This window comes from Parus major, chromosome 12 (genome assembly GCF_001522545.3).
Source record: "Parus major isolate Abel chromosome 12, Parus_major1.1, whole genome shotgun sequence".
Lineage (NCBI taxonomy): Eukaryota > Metazoa > Chordata > Aves > Passeriformes > Paridae > Parus > Parus major.
This window is the reverse complement of record NC_031781.1, coordinates 11,930,465-11,949,760: the sequence shown is the minus strand read 5'-3', so window position 1 is coordinate 11,949,760 and position 19,296 is coordinate 11,930,465. Positions and strand designations below refer to the sequence as shown.

At 34.6% G+C, this 19,296-nt stretch overlaps 1 protein-coding gene across 1 annotated transcript in view; it reads left to right on the top strand.

Moving 5' to 3' along the window:
- The first annotated feature begins 7,429 nt into the window (after nucleotides 1-7,429).
- CFAP20DC (CFAP20 domain containing) overlaps nucleotides 7,430-19,296 on the top strand; it is a 50,429-nt gene continuing 38,562 nt past the window's right edge. Inside the window, exons 1-4 of the mRNA XM_033517542.1 lie at nucleotides 7,430-7,544; nucleotides 9,392-9,545; nucleotides 13,079-13,237; nucleotides 18,631-18,767. Coding sequence (XP_033373433.1) covers nucleotides 7,527-7,544; nucleotides 9,392-9,545; nucleotides 13,079-13,237; nucleotides 18,631-18,767 — 468 coding nt within the window. The 5' untranslated portion in view covers nucleotides 7,430-7,526. The remainder of the gene's footprint in view (nucleotides 7,545-9,391; nucleotides 9,546-13,078; nucleotides 13,238-18,630; nucleotides 18,768-19,296) is intronic.

Here is a 19,296-nt window from a genome sequence, read left to right as displayed (position 1 = left end):
GATTTTGCTGCTTTGCTGGAAAAGCAACGGTAACTCAATGTTTGAAAAAATATTCTCATGTGAGAGAAAACAGCATCTGGCCTGCGTTGTCATTTCTGCTTTAGTTCCCAATACATGGACATGTGGGTGTTAATACTTCTGTTTGGCATTTTGACAAGCACTCAAACATTTATTCTTACTGTAATGCCAGTCATAGTCATACTTTGTTTCAGATATGGTTTTTCTCAGTGTTGGGTATCACATGAAATTAGCACATCTTGTAATGAAAAGTTTTACAGCAAATGAGTAGAGCAATTGATGTGAGGAAACAGACCTTGAAATTGTACCATAGCATCAAAAAAACCCTAAAAAAACCAACAAAAAAAACCACCACCCACAAAAAACAAAAATAGTAGGCTGGTCTGGTGTAAGAGCAAGGATGAGATACTCAGTTCCTGGTTATGTACTGAAATATTTTGTGGTCTTGTATGATTTCCTGTGTATTGTTCAAACTTTTTTTCTCAGTTCAGGCATGGTACTTACCCATTGCTGCAGCTCCAAAGTCACTCTGCCTCACTCAGTGATGGCTAATTCATGCTGCTTCAAGCTTGTTTAAATCTTTGCATGGTAAACATCTGTAAATCACGTGTGGCACAGCTTATAGCTCTGACATGAAAAGCTGCAGAGCAAATTTGTCCATTGTCAGTGAAAACTGCTGCTGCCCCAAGTCCAGACTTGGTGTTCAGTATTCGTGTGCCATGGGGCTCTGCTGTGTTGTCACTTCCTAGAATCACACAGCACCTTATGGATCATCTTTCCAGCTGGAATGAGCTGAGGATCACATGATTGCTTATTCACTCTAATGATATCTATGTCTCTTAATTTCTTAATTCTTCCTGCCTCCACCTTTCAATCTTTGCTTAGCTGGGAATCAACTGGTTTGCTCAGTTTCTATCCCACTGTTCATAGTCAAATTATCTTTGCTTGCCACTAGCCTTCACCAGCTCCAGAAGGCATCAGCTCTTGTTATATTCTGAATTAATGCAAACTCTGTGAGATTTTTCAAACTCTGGAACATACCTGATAAGTTTTATGTTGAACCAAGTTACGTATGAAGGAATCTGTAGGGAAAAAGGGGTTAAAATTTCTTTATTCCTGAAGTAGTTGTGCTTGCTGATAAGAAATATTATTACAAGGCCTGTGAAAAGTACGGTAGAATGTATATATTTTGGTACTATATTTCCTGTTTTCAAGAAGTTGTTTCTATAAATACAAGCTTATTACTATGAGATTTTTATTAACCACAACATAGTAGGTTTTACAGGCATAGCTAATTTATTCACAGATTCCATAACAGTTGAATTTATGTGAATCAGATGCTATCTAATAATCAGTCATCATTTTAGCTTTTCTGACAGAGATATCATAAATTATTCATGTTAACCTAAACACCCAGCATGTTTTCAGATACAGAACAATATGAATCTTGGTTAGTCTTGCAAAACTTAGGCCAACCTCTTAAAATTCAAAGCAGGACATAGATGCTAATTCTGTCAAGTACATCTGAAATTGCTGTAAGGTTTTAGATAGAGACTGAAGACAAACTTTATTGAATAGATTTATCTGAGAGATTATTTGAAATTCTGTTATTTAGCAGCATGAGACATGTTCCTTGATTTTTTTGTGAAGCAGGAGAAACATTCTTTGAAGTATTAGGGTATGTTAAATTTCAATTTCATAATTTACAAAGCAGTTTTTAACTCATATATTTGAAAGTAAAAAAATTTTAATAACTCTTCCAGTCATGGCATCTTCTAGAACTTTAGATGGAAACAAAGTACTAATTATTTCTATTTTGGTTGGTTGATCAATGTAAGTAGCATGAGGTAAACTGCATCCTGTTTGCATTTGGTTGGTAGGGTTTGTTAATCAGGATTTTCATACACCAGATAAAGTAAATTATCTTAGCAAGACAGTTAATTTTGTCTTTTTAAAGGCAAGACTTCATAGTAATTCTTAGTAATTAGAATAAATGGTTTAAATTTGAGAAATATGGCTATATTTAAGAGAACTATTACATTAGCAGATGCAAACATCTTTTCCTTTGTCTCAAAAGGATGAAAGGATGGGTCATCTCTTTAGAACAGAAAATTCATGGAAAGAATAACAAAGCAGAAAAAATAACAACCAATGAACTAAAAAGCCAATATAACTTGTAGCAGGCATAAATAACTGCATTATAGAGGTACTTTGGATTCTGAAAAAGAAGTCAGCACTAAACTTTCTATGTATTAATACTCATTAGAGTACTTTGTATTGAAAAATTAAAAGCTATTTTCTAAAATTACAGTTTTCTAAATGATTTGGCAAAGTTAGCCATGCTGCAGAGGAACATAACATAAAATGGCACTTACTAAATACTTGAAAATCAGAGAAAGATGAGCTTATTTCAAAATCAAGGATATTAAAATATTGATAGAAGTTTCTAAAATATATGTTGTGAATATTAGTGAGCACTTCCAGAATGATTTGTGAAACATGTGGAGTTGTAAGAGTAATTAAGCTTTCACACTAAGTTATTCTTGGTCAGCAAAAAATACAAGGCCATTTCTCTATTTGGAGAATCAATGGCAAATATGTCAGTATCCTGTAGGGAGAGGTCAGGAGTCACCATTTCTTCATATCTTCCCATCTTTTGAAAGATTTCCATTCCAACCACCAGATTTGATGATTCTTGTTTGATGCCTGCCACTTGTGTTACTCCCTCTTTGTGGATACTGCTTAAGGGCATTTTGTGGGATTTTTTTTCTTTAATGGTCTCCAGAAAAAAAAACTATCAACAGGAAATTCCAGTACACAACACAACTTGTTCTCTGGGTTTGGGTGACATATCTGTCTTCCAGATCTCTTATTTTGTAGAGATTTGATTGATTTTCAACATCACTACATCTATTCTTATGAGGACAGGATGCACTGCTCTGTCTGGATTGCAGATCAGCAGGCAGCCACTTCAGTAATGTAACATCTCCTACAAGACAAATTTACAAGTAGCACATAAAAGTGAAGTACAGGGTGCTCCTGAATAAGGAAATCTTGAGAATCTGAAAGCATAGCAAATCAGCTGACAATTGCTATTCCTTTGTTTTCTGTCTTTAAAATGGAGGTGATGATGAGGATGATGATGATAATAATGATGCTACTATCCAATGTTTAGGAAGCAGTGCCTTTTATTGGAGAAAGTGGCACTAGGGTTGCTAAGTGCTAATATACCAATGTACTAATAGTGAAGCATTAGCAGAGAATTCTCACTGGATTTTGACCAGGATACAAAGAAACTTCTGTTACTGTTAAGTTGCATGGGAGTCATTCTTAGCATAGCAACATCGATGAAATACCTGCTTTTGTGTCTGGCAAATTTCCAGGTTACATCATTTATAAAAACACTTTCATTTGAAGACCAAGTGATCCTGACAAATGAAGCATCCCTTCAACTGTTCAGTATTGTTTTTTCTAAGTTCATTTTTAGCCTTGAATTGAACATTAAGAAATGGTTATAAATTATTATCCATACAGAAGCAAAGTGAATAGGCAATCTGAGCAGATGAATCTATCTGTGCTCTTGGGTAGTTGCTACCATTCACTTGCAATCTCACTATAGTTACCATTGTGAGGAAAATAGTCAGTCAAATTTGAAGATGTAAAATAAAATTGAAAATTGAATTGGAAGGTAATTTTACTTTCAAATGGTTTGCAAATGTAGATGTTAAGTGTGCAATGAATGCAGTTAATGACCATTGCTGGAAGAGTTATGCACCTGCTGATCATAGGAATATTATTATAAATGAGGTTGATTTTCTTGTTGACTACCTCATTTTTCTGAGCATGGTCTCATTACTTTTCTATCATGTTTGACCCTTAGATATAAATACTCAAGCACAGACATAATAAAAATACATTAACTTCCATATAGATTTTTTTAATTCATCTTTGAAAATCAAGATGTGTGCTGCTGATGTTTCTTGCTATTGTAGGTTGAACATAAGTTCTGCTTTTGGATAGCAGGAAAAAAATTTGAGTTTCACCACAAGTACTCTGGAGTCACTGTGCAATTGAGGGATCTGATTTTCTAGCTCCCATTGTTTGATTTATTTCAGAAAAGAGTTTCTCCAGACCAATTTTTATTTTCATTTTCCAATAAGCAATGTAATTCAAGAGTCTGAAAGTTACACTACCTCTTAAATAATTATCTTCCTTCTCCTGGGAAATAAATTATTTTATGTAATTTTAAGGCCATCTTCTTTTTTTTTTAATTTGCCTTTTTGAATTTTTCACCTACTTTTGCCTGTGGAATATAAGTATTTTTATTGTTTTAACTGTACTTACAAAAAAAATTACACTTCTTTAGAAGTGATTATATCTATGCATCTCAGGTTTGTCCCTTCCTTATGGCACATCTATCATCATAAAAAGTCTTATTTTAGACTTACATTACAGAGTCTGATATAAATGTATGTCTTTTGATGTGTTCAGTGCTACATTTTGGAATGTAACTGAGCTGCACATTTACCAATAGCCTTTCTATTACCAAGGTACTTGTTTTTTTCATGAAGGAGAGAGATAAACCCATTCATATAAGAAATAAATAATAAAATTTAAACATATTGAACTGATAGTATAGTGCAAACTTAGGTTTTATTGCCAGTTGTTTGGAGGTATGCATGACTTAATTCTGGGCTCCTACTGCTCTGTTATAGCCTCATTTAAAGCAGCATTCTCTACTGAGAATTATGCAGTTTGAGGTTCATCAGGGATAGTATTTTTGGGTCTCAGTACTCAGGTTATTGCAACTGCCTGGTTTCTCAGCACAATTGCTCAGCTCTACACACAGCCAGGAAATCCAGGCAGCTTCAAGCAACCATTGCTCCAATACTTTGGACTTCTTTGGTGCACCAATTTTTTAGTACTTCTGAACACCCAAGATTTAGAGTGAAGAGTTTCTGGAAACTAGATTCATAGGTTTTTCACCAAAGGCTATATGGGAAGTAAAGTGATGGGTGGAACTATGCCTTAATCTGGGACAAAGGCTTAGCTATGTGGCTCATTTGCTGGTGATCTTAAGGGAATTATTTCACATCTTGCTTAAACTTCTTCAAAAGTAAGATCATGCCCAGGTACCAGCACTGTAAGACGCTTGGAGGTTTTCTGATGAAGTCACTTTTCAAGGACTTGGTATAATTAGTCAGTTCATAAAAATATGTCCAGAGAATTCTGGAATCTCTCATGTCAAACGATAGCAATAGTGAGTATATAATGTTTTTTTCTAGGCATGGTAGTGTGATTTCTGCTTTACAAGTGCATGTGATTTATAAGATGAAGTGCTAGTCTTTCAAAATGAAACAGATAGTAGAGTCTTCCACTTTGTTTTTATTTGCCCACCCATGTTATGAAGATGAATAGGTTAAACATCAGGTTATCTGCAAGGGAGAGGAAAGAATCAGCAAGTTCTGGAAAGCTGGTGAACAGTTTGCTTTGGATGATGGTCTTAATGACTATGGGGGAACAAGAAGGTGCTTATGTATTCTTATTGCCTGTACTTGTACAACCTTTTGATATTTACATACTTGCAGTATATTTTGTAATGTGTTTGCTTAAAATCTCAAACAGGAAAAAATAACTAATGTCATTTCCCCTGAGTTAATGTCCTCCTAAGCTGATCTAAGGAAACCCATGAATTAAGGTTTTAGGGTGTTATTCTGCAAATTTTGGGTGCTGCCATTATTTAAGCTACAGGTATAGGAGAGGTAGTCCCTAGCTAATGAAAAAGTGTTTTCAGTAATAAATTTAAAAAAAAACCAAAAAACCACACAAGTCTACATGGCAGTCTTACTATTTTAAAGTAGAACCCAGCTTTTGAATGATTATGAGTAATTACTTTTAGCAACAGTAAGTAGTGACAAAAAGTTGTTTGTTATAATTATTTCTCATCTTCTCAGAGGGCTGTTAATTACAAAGAAATATCCATCTGTTAGATGTAGGCTTGTTCAAAAATAATAGGTAAATTAATCTTTGTTTCCCCATACATTAAGCATATTCTCCAGATTGCAGCCTTTAAAGTAATGTCTATACTCTGGAGTGGTAAGGAAGGACTGTTGGAGAATGTCAAGGTTGTGCTGCTGTTGTGGTTTAACCCCAGGAAGCAGCTGAGCCACAGCAGTTCCTCTCTCTCCTGGGGAAGAGAATACACAGGGGTAAAAGTGCAAAAATTTGTGCATTGAGACAAAGACAGTTTTATAGGAAGAGCAAAAGCTGCACATGCAGCCAAAATCTAAAGAAGGCATTAGCTCCTTCCCATGGACTTGCAGATGTTCAGCCATCTCCAGGAGCTCAGGGCTTCATCCTGTGCAATGGCTTTGTGAGAGAACAATGTAGCTCTGAGCTTTCCCCATTGCTTCTTCCCCACAGTTCTTACTGCTGAGCATGGCACTGTGTTGTCTGAAACATCCCTGGGGTCAGTAGGCATCAGCTGTCCTGTGTCCCCTCCCAGCTCCTTGTACATCCCCAGCCTTCTGGCTGGTGAGATGAGGTGAGGAGCAGAAAAGGCCTTGGCTCTGTGTAAGAAGTGCCCAGCAGCAATGAAAACGTCCCTGAGATACCAACACTGCTCTCAGAACAAACCCAAAGCATAGCACTCTCCAAGCTACTCTGAAGAAATTTAACTAGGTCCCAGCCAAAACCAGTGCAGCTGCTAACAACACTTGAAGGGAACAGATCAGAAAAATGACCCTCTTTATCAGTTTAAAGGAAACCTATTTTTTTTTTGTGTGTGTGTGTGTGTATGTGTGTCCATGGCTGTGGTCTGAATTTATTAGAAATGTTGAAATTCAGTGTCTTTGGTATCATTGTGAGATGACCTGAATAGTGAGAAATAAACTTCTGCATTATAATTCACCTTTGAAGATATGTCCTCATGAAGTAAAACAGACAGACAATGTATTGTGTTTACCTTTAAGCTGAAAAGAATCTATATGCAGTGACAGAGGCATTTATAAGAAAAGAAAGCAAATACTTTTTTTCTAGTTAGCAGGCCCCAAGATAACACAAGCTTAAGGGGGCAAAACACATGTTATTATTAAAGGCTACTGGGTCCTCAGTTCATACAAATTGAATTCTTTCATACTCTGAATACGCTGTGGAAATCTAGCAAAGAGTATAGACTGTTGAAATGAAATTAGCATGTAAAGTGATTTTATATATGCAGGGATATAGCCACAAAGGTTGAATTGGAAAGAAATCTCATTACTCATCTTGTAAAAGAATTTTTAAATTCCATATTTGCTGTCACTGACATAAAGGTTCTGCACATGAACAAGTTTTTTGTGATTTCCCAAAGATACTGGATTATTGAATTGACAAAGATCTGTTCCATTCTCTCCTGACTTTTCTTTTATAGGATAACTGATTTTGACAATATTAAAAGAAGATTGTATTTGTCAACGGTCCACAAGGTGTTGTCTGTAACCCCTCTGCATGCAAAGATTCCTCTCTTTATGATCAAGCGCAAAATAGTAGGTACCTCGGGAATATTCCCTGGACTGAGGTTGAGCATGTTTCCTAATCAGAATTTTTTTGTGTATATTGTGAACTTTTTGAACTTATTGCTTGTTTTAGAACTCAGTTCACACTGATTGAAGATATTTTTGTATGTCCCCTTTACCAGATGGCAGCAGAACCGCCTAATGCTGCGCCTCTTCTATCCTTCTTATATTAGGAATTCATTCTCATTTTACAAAATTACTGCTGTTTTTGGTGTTTCTTCACCTCTCCTGTTGATCCAGCCTCTATAAAATTCTCTGTGTCCCTGATACTTCTTAATGATAGTGCTACTGCTCACATGTCCCTTCTCCTGTAGTGACCTTTGATGACAATCACTGGAGCTGCAGGTAGGCTGTAGCTGATGGCTGTTTTCACATTCTTCAGGTTCTTCCAAATTCTGGCATATAGAGAACAATCTATGTGTCAAACTGATGAAAACAAAATAACCATTATCTCCTGGTTCCCCTCACACATGCCCAGCCACAATGTATGGTAATAGTTGATAGGATACAAAGCCTGATGGTTACTGTATAACAATGTAAGGACTGAGTCTCAAATACTGCTTAGAAAATAAACTTGATATGAGAATAGTTAGATTTCAAATATTTTTAAATATATATTTGCATGAAGAGAACTAGATAACAGTATACTAAGCATTATGTTGTAAATTTAAGGCCAGACATGAGAGAGAATATTTTACAATAAAACTCTGAATTTTATAAGTTTTTTTGAGATAGGTTAAGTGAAAGCAACTGTGGTAACTTAAAATGGAAGAGTATTCTGCTTTTTGGGAAGAAATAGTTGGATTTTTTTTTTAATGAATATGTGCTAGATCATACCCCTGAAGTTGCTGTTAATTCAAAATACAATGGAATTATTTTTCTTCAGTGTAATTTCAATTAGTGTCAGACTAGTACAGGTATTTCAGGATTAACGTGTGCATTAATGTACACCAAGGTAAATTCAAGCAGAAGATGAACTTCAGTTATGTATTTTAATTTAGATAATAAAGCATGAATCAGATATGTCTAGATGCTCTGATCATTTATAATGACAAAATGTTTTAATAACCTCAATGCTTGACCAACCTTAAAGAGTAGATCTATATTTCTTAGTGTATCTGATACATACCTGTCTCCCTTAAATGGTTATCTGCCTTTTTATCATTGCTTTTGCTTAAAGGAGGGAGCATGCTGCTTTCAGTGATTAGATAGATCTTTTACATGGCTCTGATAGCTCAGCTTACTATATACACAAGCTGATTGCTATTATCAGCATGAGGGGTTGTAAGTCAGGCTATATAATAAGTTGATTGTTCCATCAGCAGAACATAGTTCGTATTTTCACATGCTAGCTTCCTATATTGTATTACTACAAATAATTCCATCTTTCAACCTCATCACTAGAAGTATTAGTTACAATTAAATACAGAATTTTTCAGTCCATTGCTTGGTGTTTTCAAAACAAGTATTACTTTCCTTCCAAAATTTCAGATTTAAGACCTGAACAGTAATGTATGCACCTAAATTTTTTCTCAAAAATGTTTTCATTTGGCAATTAGAAATGAATATTTCTACCTTGACTTTATAAGGAGATTGGGCATGTACAATCATTATGTTTTTACTTTTTTTTTCCCTTAAAATTTCAATCATTAATCTAAATTTTACATGAGTCATCATATAAAATACATTACAATTCTGCAAGTTGAATAAAAATTGCTGCATTTCTCCTCAAGGCCATCATGTTTATTTGTATAGAAGGTGTGTTAGCTTCAGCTCACAGGTGGGTTTTACTAAAGAGTATTCTTTCTCTTTTCTAGTGGTGTAATATGTGTATTGACTTGGTAACATTTACCTATGAAATATTCAGAGGAGCTCTCTTCCGGTCTTTGGATGGAATTATTATTTCAGCTAACTGTAAGCTAAGAAAGATCTTCACTTTAAAATTCAAGCCGCATGATACAACTGGAGAAGGTGGTGTGCTTTAATTACTATCTAGTCTTAATCATAACTGTTCGTGTTACAAAATCAAAAGCTTCTTATTCATCAGATGGGCTATTTGAAGAATTACATGATTTCATAAAAATTAAAGTGATAGCACAGCATATTAAGTCTGCTAGTGTTGGACTGAAGGCAACTAATTAAATATGTGTGTTAAATATCCTGTGTTTGAAACACTGAATTCCTTACAAATATTTTATTGAAGAAGTTCTGGCAAGATTTACCAAGTAGAGAGCTTGTTTTAATGAGGGTATTTTATGCTGATAGAAATCAGGTATTGGCGAAGAAAAGAGTATCTGAGCAGAAAGAGAAGCACTGAAAACAGCAGCACTTGCTGTTTGTTTTCTTGATTTTGATACTAGTAGCTGATGAAAGATTTCTTTTTGAAATAATGCAGACAAAATTGTAACAAAATATTATATGAAACAGAGCTATGAAACTATAATAAACACCTCAGATCAGGTCCAGTTATCCTAATGTGGCCTTGTTTATTGGGAAAGTAATATTGGTGGTGAGCTGAAAAATTATAGGTTTTTTGTAGTAGATCAGGATATTTGGTCAAAATTTACCAGTCTCCAGACTCATGTCATAATCCTGAATCATCATTTTCCAAGGAGAGAACTTCATTCCTCACTGGTATTTGCAATAATAGAGGAGAAATTTCAAAAGCACAGCTGGCACATTCTTATTTTAAAGGCACCCCTAGGAATAGCTCAGCTTCTATTTAATTCAAATTTTCATTTTGTGTCTTTTAAGGAACATACCTGAAATAACTTCTGGTTTCAGAAGGAGAGGTAGTTAACAGTATTGTAAGTGTAGCAAAATGTATCTTCCTTTTGGAAACACTAAACCAATAGGGAAGAGTAGGCAAACCTTGTGATTATTCCTCTGATTTTTTGTTGGTAAAATTGGAAAAAATATTAATTAGAAAATGTCTGCAGAGAGAATATGGTAAATTCTCAGCAGGAAACTGCAGTTCAAGCTCTCACTGGCATTCATCTAATTTAATTCCATTGGTGTATTGTTTTTTTCCTTCCATTCTAAACAGCTTCTGAAATGTGCTTAAATATTCTAAATGAGTTCCAAAATTCTAAAATGCAGTTAATATAATGAGTCAACAGCTTTAATACACTGTATGCACAGTAAAATATTACACTTTTAATTACTTCATTATCAATTCTATGATTATTACACAGCTGGTGGGCATTAGTACTTTCTGTATGCTTTTGAATTTCCTTATCTAGGCAATTCATAGAATCAGAATGTTTAGGTTGGAAAAGATCTTTAAGGTCTTTTGAGTCCAACTGTTAAGCCAGCACTGCCAAGGCCACCACTAACCCATGTCCCTAGGAACCCCACCCACACTTTTAAATGGCTTTTAAATACCACCAGGAATGGTGACTCCACCACTACCCTGGGAAGCCTGTTCCAGGGCTTGACAACCCTTTTGATGAATAAAGTGTTCCTAGTATCCAATCTAAATGTCCTCTGGCACAACTTGGGGCTATTTCCTCTTGTCTTGCTGCTTGTTACCTGGCAGAAGACACCAACCTCTGCACACAGTCTCCCTTCAGCCTCCTTTTCTCCAGGCTGAACAGCCCATGTTCCCTCAACTACTCCTCTAAACTTGTACTCTAGACCCATCTTAAATTTTCATTCCAGCTGAAGGTCTGGCTGAATTAAAATGATTCTATACTTCCTATCCAATTAAAGAAAAACAATAGTAAGGGGTTTTATGTTATTACTAATTAAGATAACAATTACTCTCTGATAAAGTTTTCTCCCTCTCAGAATGACTAAACCACTTAGTTGAGCTCCAATGAATGCAGTGACATTTCAGCTTGTATTGAGAGTTGTCATGCTTTAACCTCGGCCAGCAACTAAGCACCACACAGCCACTCCCCACAGTGGGATGGGGGAAAGAATAAGAAGGGTGGAAGTAAGAAAATGTATGGGTTGAGATAAAGACACCTTAATAATACTATACTTAATGACAAGGAAAAAAGTCAAAGAAAGATAAATAAAACCCAAGAAGGACAATTGTTTTTTATTTGCATGATTTGTTTACCACCAGCAGCACCCCCCACTCAGCATAGTTGATATGCTGAGCACACTGCCATGTGTTCTGGAATGTCCCTGGGGTCAGCTGTCCTGGCTGTGTCCCCTCCCAGCTTCTTGTGCCCCCCACCATCTGCTCACTGATGGGACAGCTCAGGAAGCTGAACAGCAAATGACACATCAATATGTTATCAGCAATGGTCACGTGCCACATCCAAAACACAACCCTCTACCAGCTACTGGGAAGAAAATTAAATATTTCCCAGCAGAAACCAGGACAAGGGCCCAGTTCTTTGTTTCAAAGTCCTTGGTGTGGTCAGAGTACTGATTTCAAGGTGCAATGAGTGTGTTACTCTTTTCAAGTAGCAAGTATACAGTATTTTGAATTTTTAAAATGACAGTAAATGCAAAGGAGAAACCTCATATACAAAGAAATTATTTCTGTATGAGATCATTGAGATAGAACAGGAAATAATGCATCTTTTCTGCCTCATGACACTGAAGCATACAAGCTTAGACTATACCTAGTTTCTTGTTTCCATAGTGATGCAGAACTTATGTATGGGTTTTTATCACTAAGTATTGCCCAACAGTGATAAATAATGTGCTGGCTTGGCAAAAAAAATGGTTGAAAAAATATGTCCTGTACTGAAATACATGAGACATTTGAATTTTTTCATTCAAATCTCAGTATTTGATCCCGTATTCATGTTTGGGTTTCAGGTTGTGTTTTCCTCTTCTTTTCCTTGGAAAATAGGGTAATTCATTAGCTTACTATACTCAAGTCTTCTAAAATTTGGAATGAATTTACATTGTAATATCAGGTGTGGTTCTGGCATGAATTCCTTTCTTTGTAGTGAACAGCTTTCATAAACTCAGTCTATATTGGTAATCAAAGGGAAAACAGAGGAAATCAGCTCACATCCTACCTAGTGCCTGGTGTCACAAGAATGCATAGATTGACAGCTTTTAGTTTGTCATGAAAGCATAATGGTGTCCAGAGTTTGGAATGAAAGCTTTGCATATATGGGACTTCTTTGCTTCTTCATTCCCACAGATATGAATACCATATTTAGCTGTTCATTTTATCTGAAAATCACTGTATCAGTGTTAAAATTAAAGCTGAGTTGTAATATAAATTAACAAAATTTATTTTGTGATTGTTTTGTTTGCTTTCTTGACAAATCAAAGAAGTTGATTTTCTATGGCTATTCCAGACATTAGCATGTATTCCTTTAACTGTATTCAAAATTTTTGCCTAAAGGTATACACAATATAATTGTAAAATTTGCAATAAAAAGTGATTGATTACAGCAAATTTTCAAATTACCATAATCTATTCAGTTCTTCTAGCCATGTGAACTAAAGTATATGTAATCTACCAAATAATATAAGTGAAATTGAATTCCATAGTGTCATGAAGTAAAGCCCATGTTTTTTGATTCTAGGTACATGCATTGTTTCACCTGGGCCATATGAGGCTTCAGATGATATTCCTCCAACCTGCCAGCTCAATTCTGATGTCCCACAAGTTACACAAGTGCTGAATATAAATGAAATTCTCAAGCCAGAAATAAAATGTAGGGAAAATGCAGTGCAAGAAACAGGTATTCTGTTGTGTTAAAATACTGTGAATACAGATGGTACAGTATGTGTACAAACAATTGATTGTTTTGTAAATGTCCATGTTAAGCATTCCAATGTCTTAAAATGAATCATGACAACTCCTGCACACCTTTAGTACTACAAGCACATAGACACATGTCTGTTCTATAGTTTGAAATCTTTATGGAGCCTGGACAATTCTAATTCAAGCATGTGATTCATAACAATATTTGAGATGTCATATGAATGTACATTGAAGCATTGTACAGTGAAGTTGTTACACTTCTTATTGATGTTCACATCAATGAAGCTTTCCTGGCAATATGACCATGCAGTGTCCTCAGTTTATACTCTGAAAAGGGAAATCTTGTCTTACTGGTGTCTTGGAGTTATTTGAATATTTTCTTTAAGCTACAAAATAATAAACCATATAATTTAGACTTTGGCAGCATTGCATAGAAGAGATTTATTAAAGAAGCTGGACAGCCGTGTGCTACAATACAAGCTATTGACTTGGATAAAAGCTAAGAGAAAGTAAAGAGAGGCTTAAATTTAAAATTATTGTTACAGCTGAAGGCTAAAACCAGGAGACCTTAAAAGTTTTTGTTCTAGTCTCTGTATTGTTTATTATAGTTACGAATAATCTCAACAGAGAAGTGAATAAAGGGAAGCAAATTTTTTTTGTGATACAGGTTTTAATAAAGAGTAGGACTTGAGAAAAATTTAAGTTTGTGAGATGGGCAATCCCATATTTACTTTTCCTTGTAAAAGAGAGCAGATAACATGCAGGAAATACCACAGTTTTCAAAATAAGGTTTTCAGTTTACTGGTCTTATGTCTTGTTGCCACTGTGTTGAAAAATTATGGTCTAGGGACCACTGGACAGGCTAAATGTGGAACATGATATCACATAAAATCCAGCTTTGCTAAATGCAAAGGATTGTACATTGGGAAGGAATGATAACTACAGTTAAGCTTTAAAGGATCAAAATTAAATTAATCAAGGCAGGCAGGTTATCATCACCATAGATACAGCTCAGTGGAACTTTCAGATTTTAATATATTTTAAAAAACTAAGTAGCAGGAAATTCAAATTCATAGGAAATGAAAAAGGTATCAAACCTTTAAATTATTTTTGCATTATTATGTGAAGTACTTTATACATTATCAGTTAAACCATCTCAGAAAATACCTTACAGATCAGGAAGTGATTCAGGGAGAAGCAGCATGAATGAAAATCTCTCACATAAACATTAAAAATTTACATAAGGGCATTTATAAAGTAACCATTGATACAAAGGATGCTCGGTAAAAGCTGCTTTGCTTATCTTATGGCAAAAAACATCATTTGATGTGATGATGCAGTTGAAAATTAAAGACTCATAAAAGAAAATGCCAGATACATAGAATACGATTAAAGTATGGAATCTACTGCTAAAAGAGGCTGGTAAAGAAATTGGTATGATTCCAAAGTCAGTTGGCAATTTATATGGGTAACAATAATGTTTTATTTAGCTGCAGTAAAAATGTGAAGAGAAAATTCAATTCTGTACTTCCAAGTTTTTCCAGCCTTACTCTAAGAACTGTATTGAAGGCAGATAATTTCAAAAAGTCATACTGAATTATCTTGTGCTATTTCTGAAGCGTTAGGTTTGGCCTTTGAAACTGAATGTTAGAGAGATTATTGGCCTGTTCTAGTCTAGGATTTCCTGTGTTTTTATGTTTAAGTTGGCATGTCTGCTTGACTAAGATCTGTAAGCCAGGAATCAGTAGAAACTGAATTGTAGATACAAATGCTACGATGTGAAATTGCCTAAATACATTTGGGTCAGACAATTGAGAGCTTTTTAGTAAAGCTGCTATTTTGCATTAAAACTGTGCATTGCTTCCTACCTCCAGTAAAGTCAACAGCAGAATTTCACCAAGGCAAATACATTTACGGTCCTTATTGTCTTGATTCAAAGTACTGACTATCTCTTTAAAACAATTTTGTAAAGAGATACATCATTATTAAAGAACAGCAGTAGAGAGAAACATAGATTATTTATTCTCATTATTGGAAATCTGGAGTTGTAAAATTATTCATAAGAGGTAGTGGTCTTCATGGAACTATGAAAAGAATGAAATAAAATTTTCAGCTCTTGACAAGTTTCTTTGTAGTTGAAGAAAATATGGGAGCTTTAATCAGTTTTTTGAAGACATCAGCTACAATTCCGATAAGGAAATAAATCAATGTAGAAAAAAGAGATAATTTTCACTAATATGTGACAAAATTAATTGATTAGAATTGTAAACATATCAAAAATGTAATTTCCTTATGCCCAGGATTTTACTGGATTTGTAAATTCAGTTGCATGTACACTTAACTGATCTGTATTCTTTTTTTAAAAACAAAAGTTCTTCTGTAGATCCAGAACAGTAACAACACTAAATATCCTGGAATATGTGCCAGCCCTTCTTAAAAATGAGAGTTATAATAGATTTTAAATGAGGTATTCTAATTCGTGTCCTTCATGAAGAACAGATAATTTCAGTCTTCTTAAAATGTTTTGATTTTTGTTTCTTTTCTTCTTAATCTGGAGACGTACATAAACTTCTTATTGCTGGAACTTACAAAAATGCACAGGTGAAATCTCTGTGTAGGCACCTTCTTCCTCTGCTCTTTTGTTATGTTGTTATTGGCTTCTGAATAAGGCACGAAGCTGAAGCTTTGGTTTAACCCATGTAAGAGTTGCAATGTCTTCCTAAAGCATTTAATTTCCCCCTTTCTCTGTACCCCCTTTTATGGGCCATATGATCATACTACAACAGGGTGCTAGAACATCTGGGAAGGAAGGAAGGCTGAAGTAGCTGCAAAGTGGGTCTGAGCAAGCAAATCAGATAAAGAACCCATTTCCATCAGATCTTCATCAGCGTAGGCAATTTTAGAATTGGTGCTGTCAGTAAAGAAGATAGATTTTTATTCCACTGGCTTTCTCAGCCTTGCAGATTCTCATCCTTAGTATTTTAAATGAATAATTCTTTCCACCATTTCTGTTAAAATGCTCTGAAAAAATATGTGCAAAGTATTGACCAAGGGAATAAGGTTACAGAGAATGACAACTACTGGTTAAGTTTAAGACTATATTCATCTCATGAAGCTCTAAAGAAAAATAAACTCTGAGAAGCTTGATAATATCAAAAGTTTTTAAAAACTACGTTTTAAACTTCTGTTCTTCTGCTTTTACAATATGAAAAAACCAACTCATAAAAATTTCATCGCTGCACTGAGCTGCCTATGCTGGTGCTTTTTCCAGTTGTTAGCTTTTGCTATCTCTCAATATACCTCCTTAGCAAAGGCAATCTTTGTCCTACAGCAGGTAAAATGAATAATGGGGGTTTTGAATTTTTGCTTTGAGTAAGACTCTTCATATATTTACTTATTTAAATTATGGTCAACTTTTTTATTTTTTTTACAAGCAAGTACCATTTTTATATTAAAGGGAAAACAATACTTTGAGACTATTACTGCCCTACAAGTAGTCAAGCCAGAGTTCTGTTGTAAAGTTGGATTACACATTTGTCTTTGGAATAGCAGAGGAAACTGTAATCCAGTTTCTTAGTGGCTGTATTTTTAAAAAAAACTTGGCTGTATTGTCAAAATATGAGGGACTGTAAAATTTACATGAGTACAATAGCATGAATGATGCATCTTAAGCAGGAAAAATTAATGTTCATTTAAAACAAGACTCAGATTTTACCATCTGGACTACAAAGATACATAGCCCATAGGAATATATGGTAAAATAATTAATGACAACATCCCTCACCTGCATGAAGATGAAATATCTTCAGTTTAAGATTTAATCTTTTTTTTTAATCTCATCTTATGAACGTAGCATGTGTCCTACCAGACACATTTTTAAAATTTCAGAAGCTGGCCTACTTGAAATTGGAAGCTTTGGTATGTTTAGGTACATTTTAATTGGAAAATGTTCTTTTAATCCACTAAACTTCTTATTTAATTGAAAATCAAAAGCCCAAATTATTTTTAGTATCATCCACTTTTAATTACACATATTATTTCATTATGTCATCAACATACTGTTATGTGTAGATGTAGGTAATTAATTGCAGTCAATTAATGTGGTCATTAAGAGAGATTTTAATGCAAATCAGCTTTTCTAATTGGAGCTAACAACATCCCAAGGTAGCCAGCAAAAAAGAAATTTATGTTAAACCAAGACAGGTCATCTGATCTTGTGAAATGGCATCTCTTAACAGCAACCAAATGTCACATCAGGAAAAAAGGAGTCAGGCAATGGCAGTAAGTAGCTGCTTCTGTGCTTATTGGTACAGTAAATGATGATATTGGTGGCTAATGTATGATCTGTTTTTCATTTCCATGATGATAAATAAAGCTCATCTTGAATAAGGTTATGAAAAATGCTCAGGGGAATCGGGAAAATATTTTGTTTCTACTTTATTGCCTTATGAAGGTGTCAAATCTCTAAAGTGAGATAGCAATTTAATACAAGTTGTAGCAAGAAAATATATCTGGACATTGTAAATATTAAATATAAATTAATGTGAAGATACCATTTTTATCAGCTCTGGAAAAGAGAATTCACTGACAATCTTGGAGAATTATAAAAGAGGAAAATAAATATTACATGCAGCTGTATAACCCCAATGGTAAAATTAATGTGTAACCATTTTACTGCCCTTCCTTTTTAAGCATTTTTGAGAACATTCACCTGCATTCCATGTTTACTTTTTGTCTTGAAGACTAGTTGGCAATTTCCATGCTTTAAAAGACTTATAAAAATAAATCTACAGTTTAAGCAATAAAAAAAAAATAAATAGTGAAAAGAGTAGAATATTTTAGCAGCAATAGACTGCATTTGCAATATTAGGACTCAGGCCTGGCAATACAGTAGATTCAGTAATTTCAAAAAGCAGGGTACATGTAAATAGTTCTCTGAGCTGTGACTGATACCTTGACAGTCTTTTCTCCATTTTTTTTGTTATTATTTATTTATTCTGTTATTTATTAATTAGAGTTCTTTTTTCTTCCTGTCAGAAGTTGGGTTTTCATTGAAGTTCTAAACAAATCCTGCAAACCATTTTTTTTGTTTATAAATAACCCACTTTTAAAGAAATCTTTAAAGCAAGAAGATTATAAATATGTCTCTGTAATAGACCAAAAGTTTCTTGCTGATATGTTGACACACTTTTATAAAATGTTAATTTGCTATTCTTATATTTCTAGGGAGTGCACTTTAAAGGAACATAACTTTTATATATGTTTTGTATTCATAATTCTTTTATTTTAGTTTATTCTAAAAAAATTACTACATTTCATTGTTTGTAAGTACTGTATTTTTTTTTTAAACTCTTAATTTTCTTAACTTAGGTATCTTGGGTAATAGAGCCCAAAGCAACATATGCAACAGTAAAACTCAGGATGTATCACACATTGCATTTGGGTCAAAGATCCTTGGGCCACCTCCATCTTCAAACAGAAGAACCAAAGCAAAGGTACCTGTAAAGGTAAGAAGGGCTAAATTCCCAAATTCCAACAACACCATAGGCACTTTTGCAAAGGAAGATATTGATAAGCAGAGTTAAACTAAAGGTTTATTTCAAAGGCTTCCTCCAGAGAACTGTGATAGGTCATGGACCTCCAGTGCCAGAGATCCTGTAACATCCAGAGGAGGGCAAAGAAAATGCATGGTTGGCTCCAGCACAGGGCATGGGTTTATTGAGCCCACAGGAGAGAAGTCTAAGGGGAAGTCTGGTTGCTATTTTCAATGAATGCAAGGCTGTAGAGAATCCAGGCCTCTTCTAAGAGGTGCCCTGAAAGGCCAAGAGCAGTGGGCCTTAATTACAGGGAGACTCTGACTAAATATAATAAAGATGTGGTTGCGACAGTCACAAGAGTTTGGAGAATTTCAGAACTTCTGAAGACATCAAAACTTGAATGAAACAGGCTAATCTAATTTCAGCATCAGCCAAAGATGCCTCTTTCTACTGAAATTACTCTGTGATTTTTTATCATTCTTACTTTACTGAATTTTTT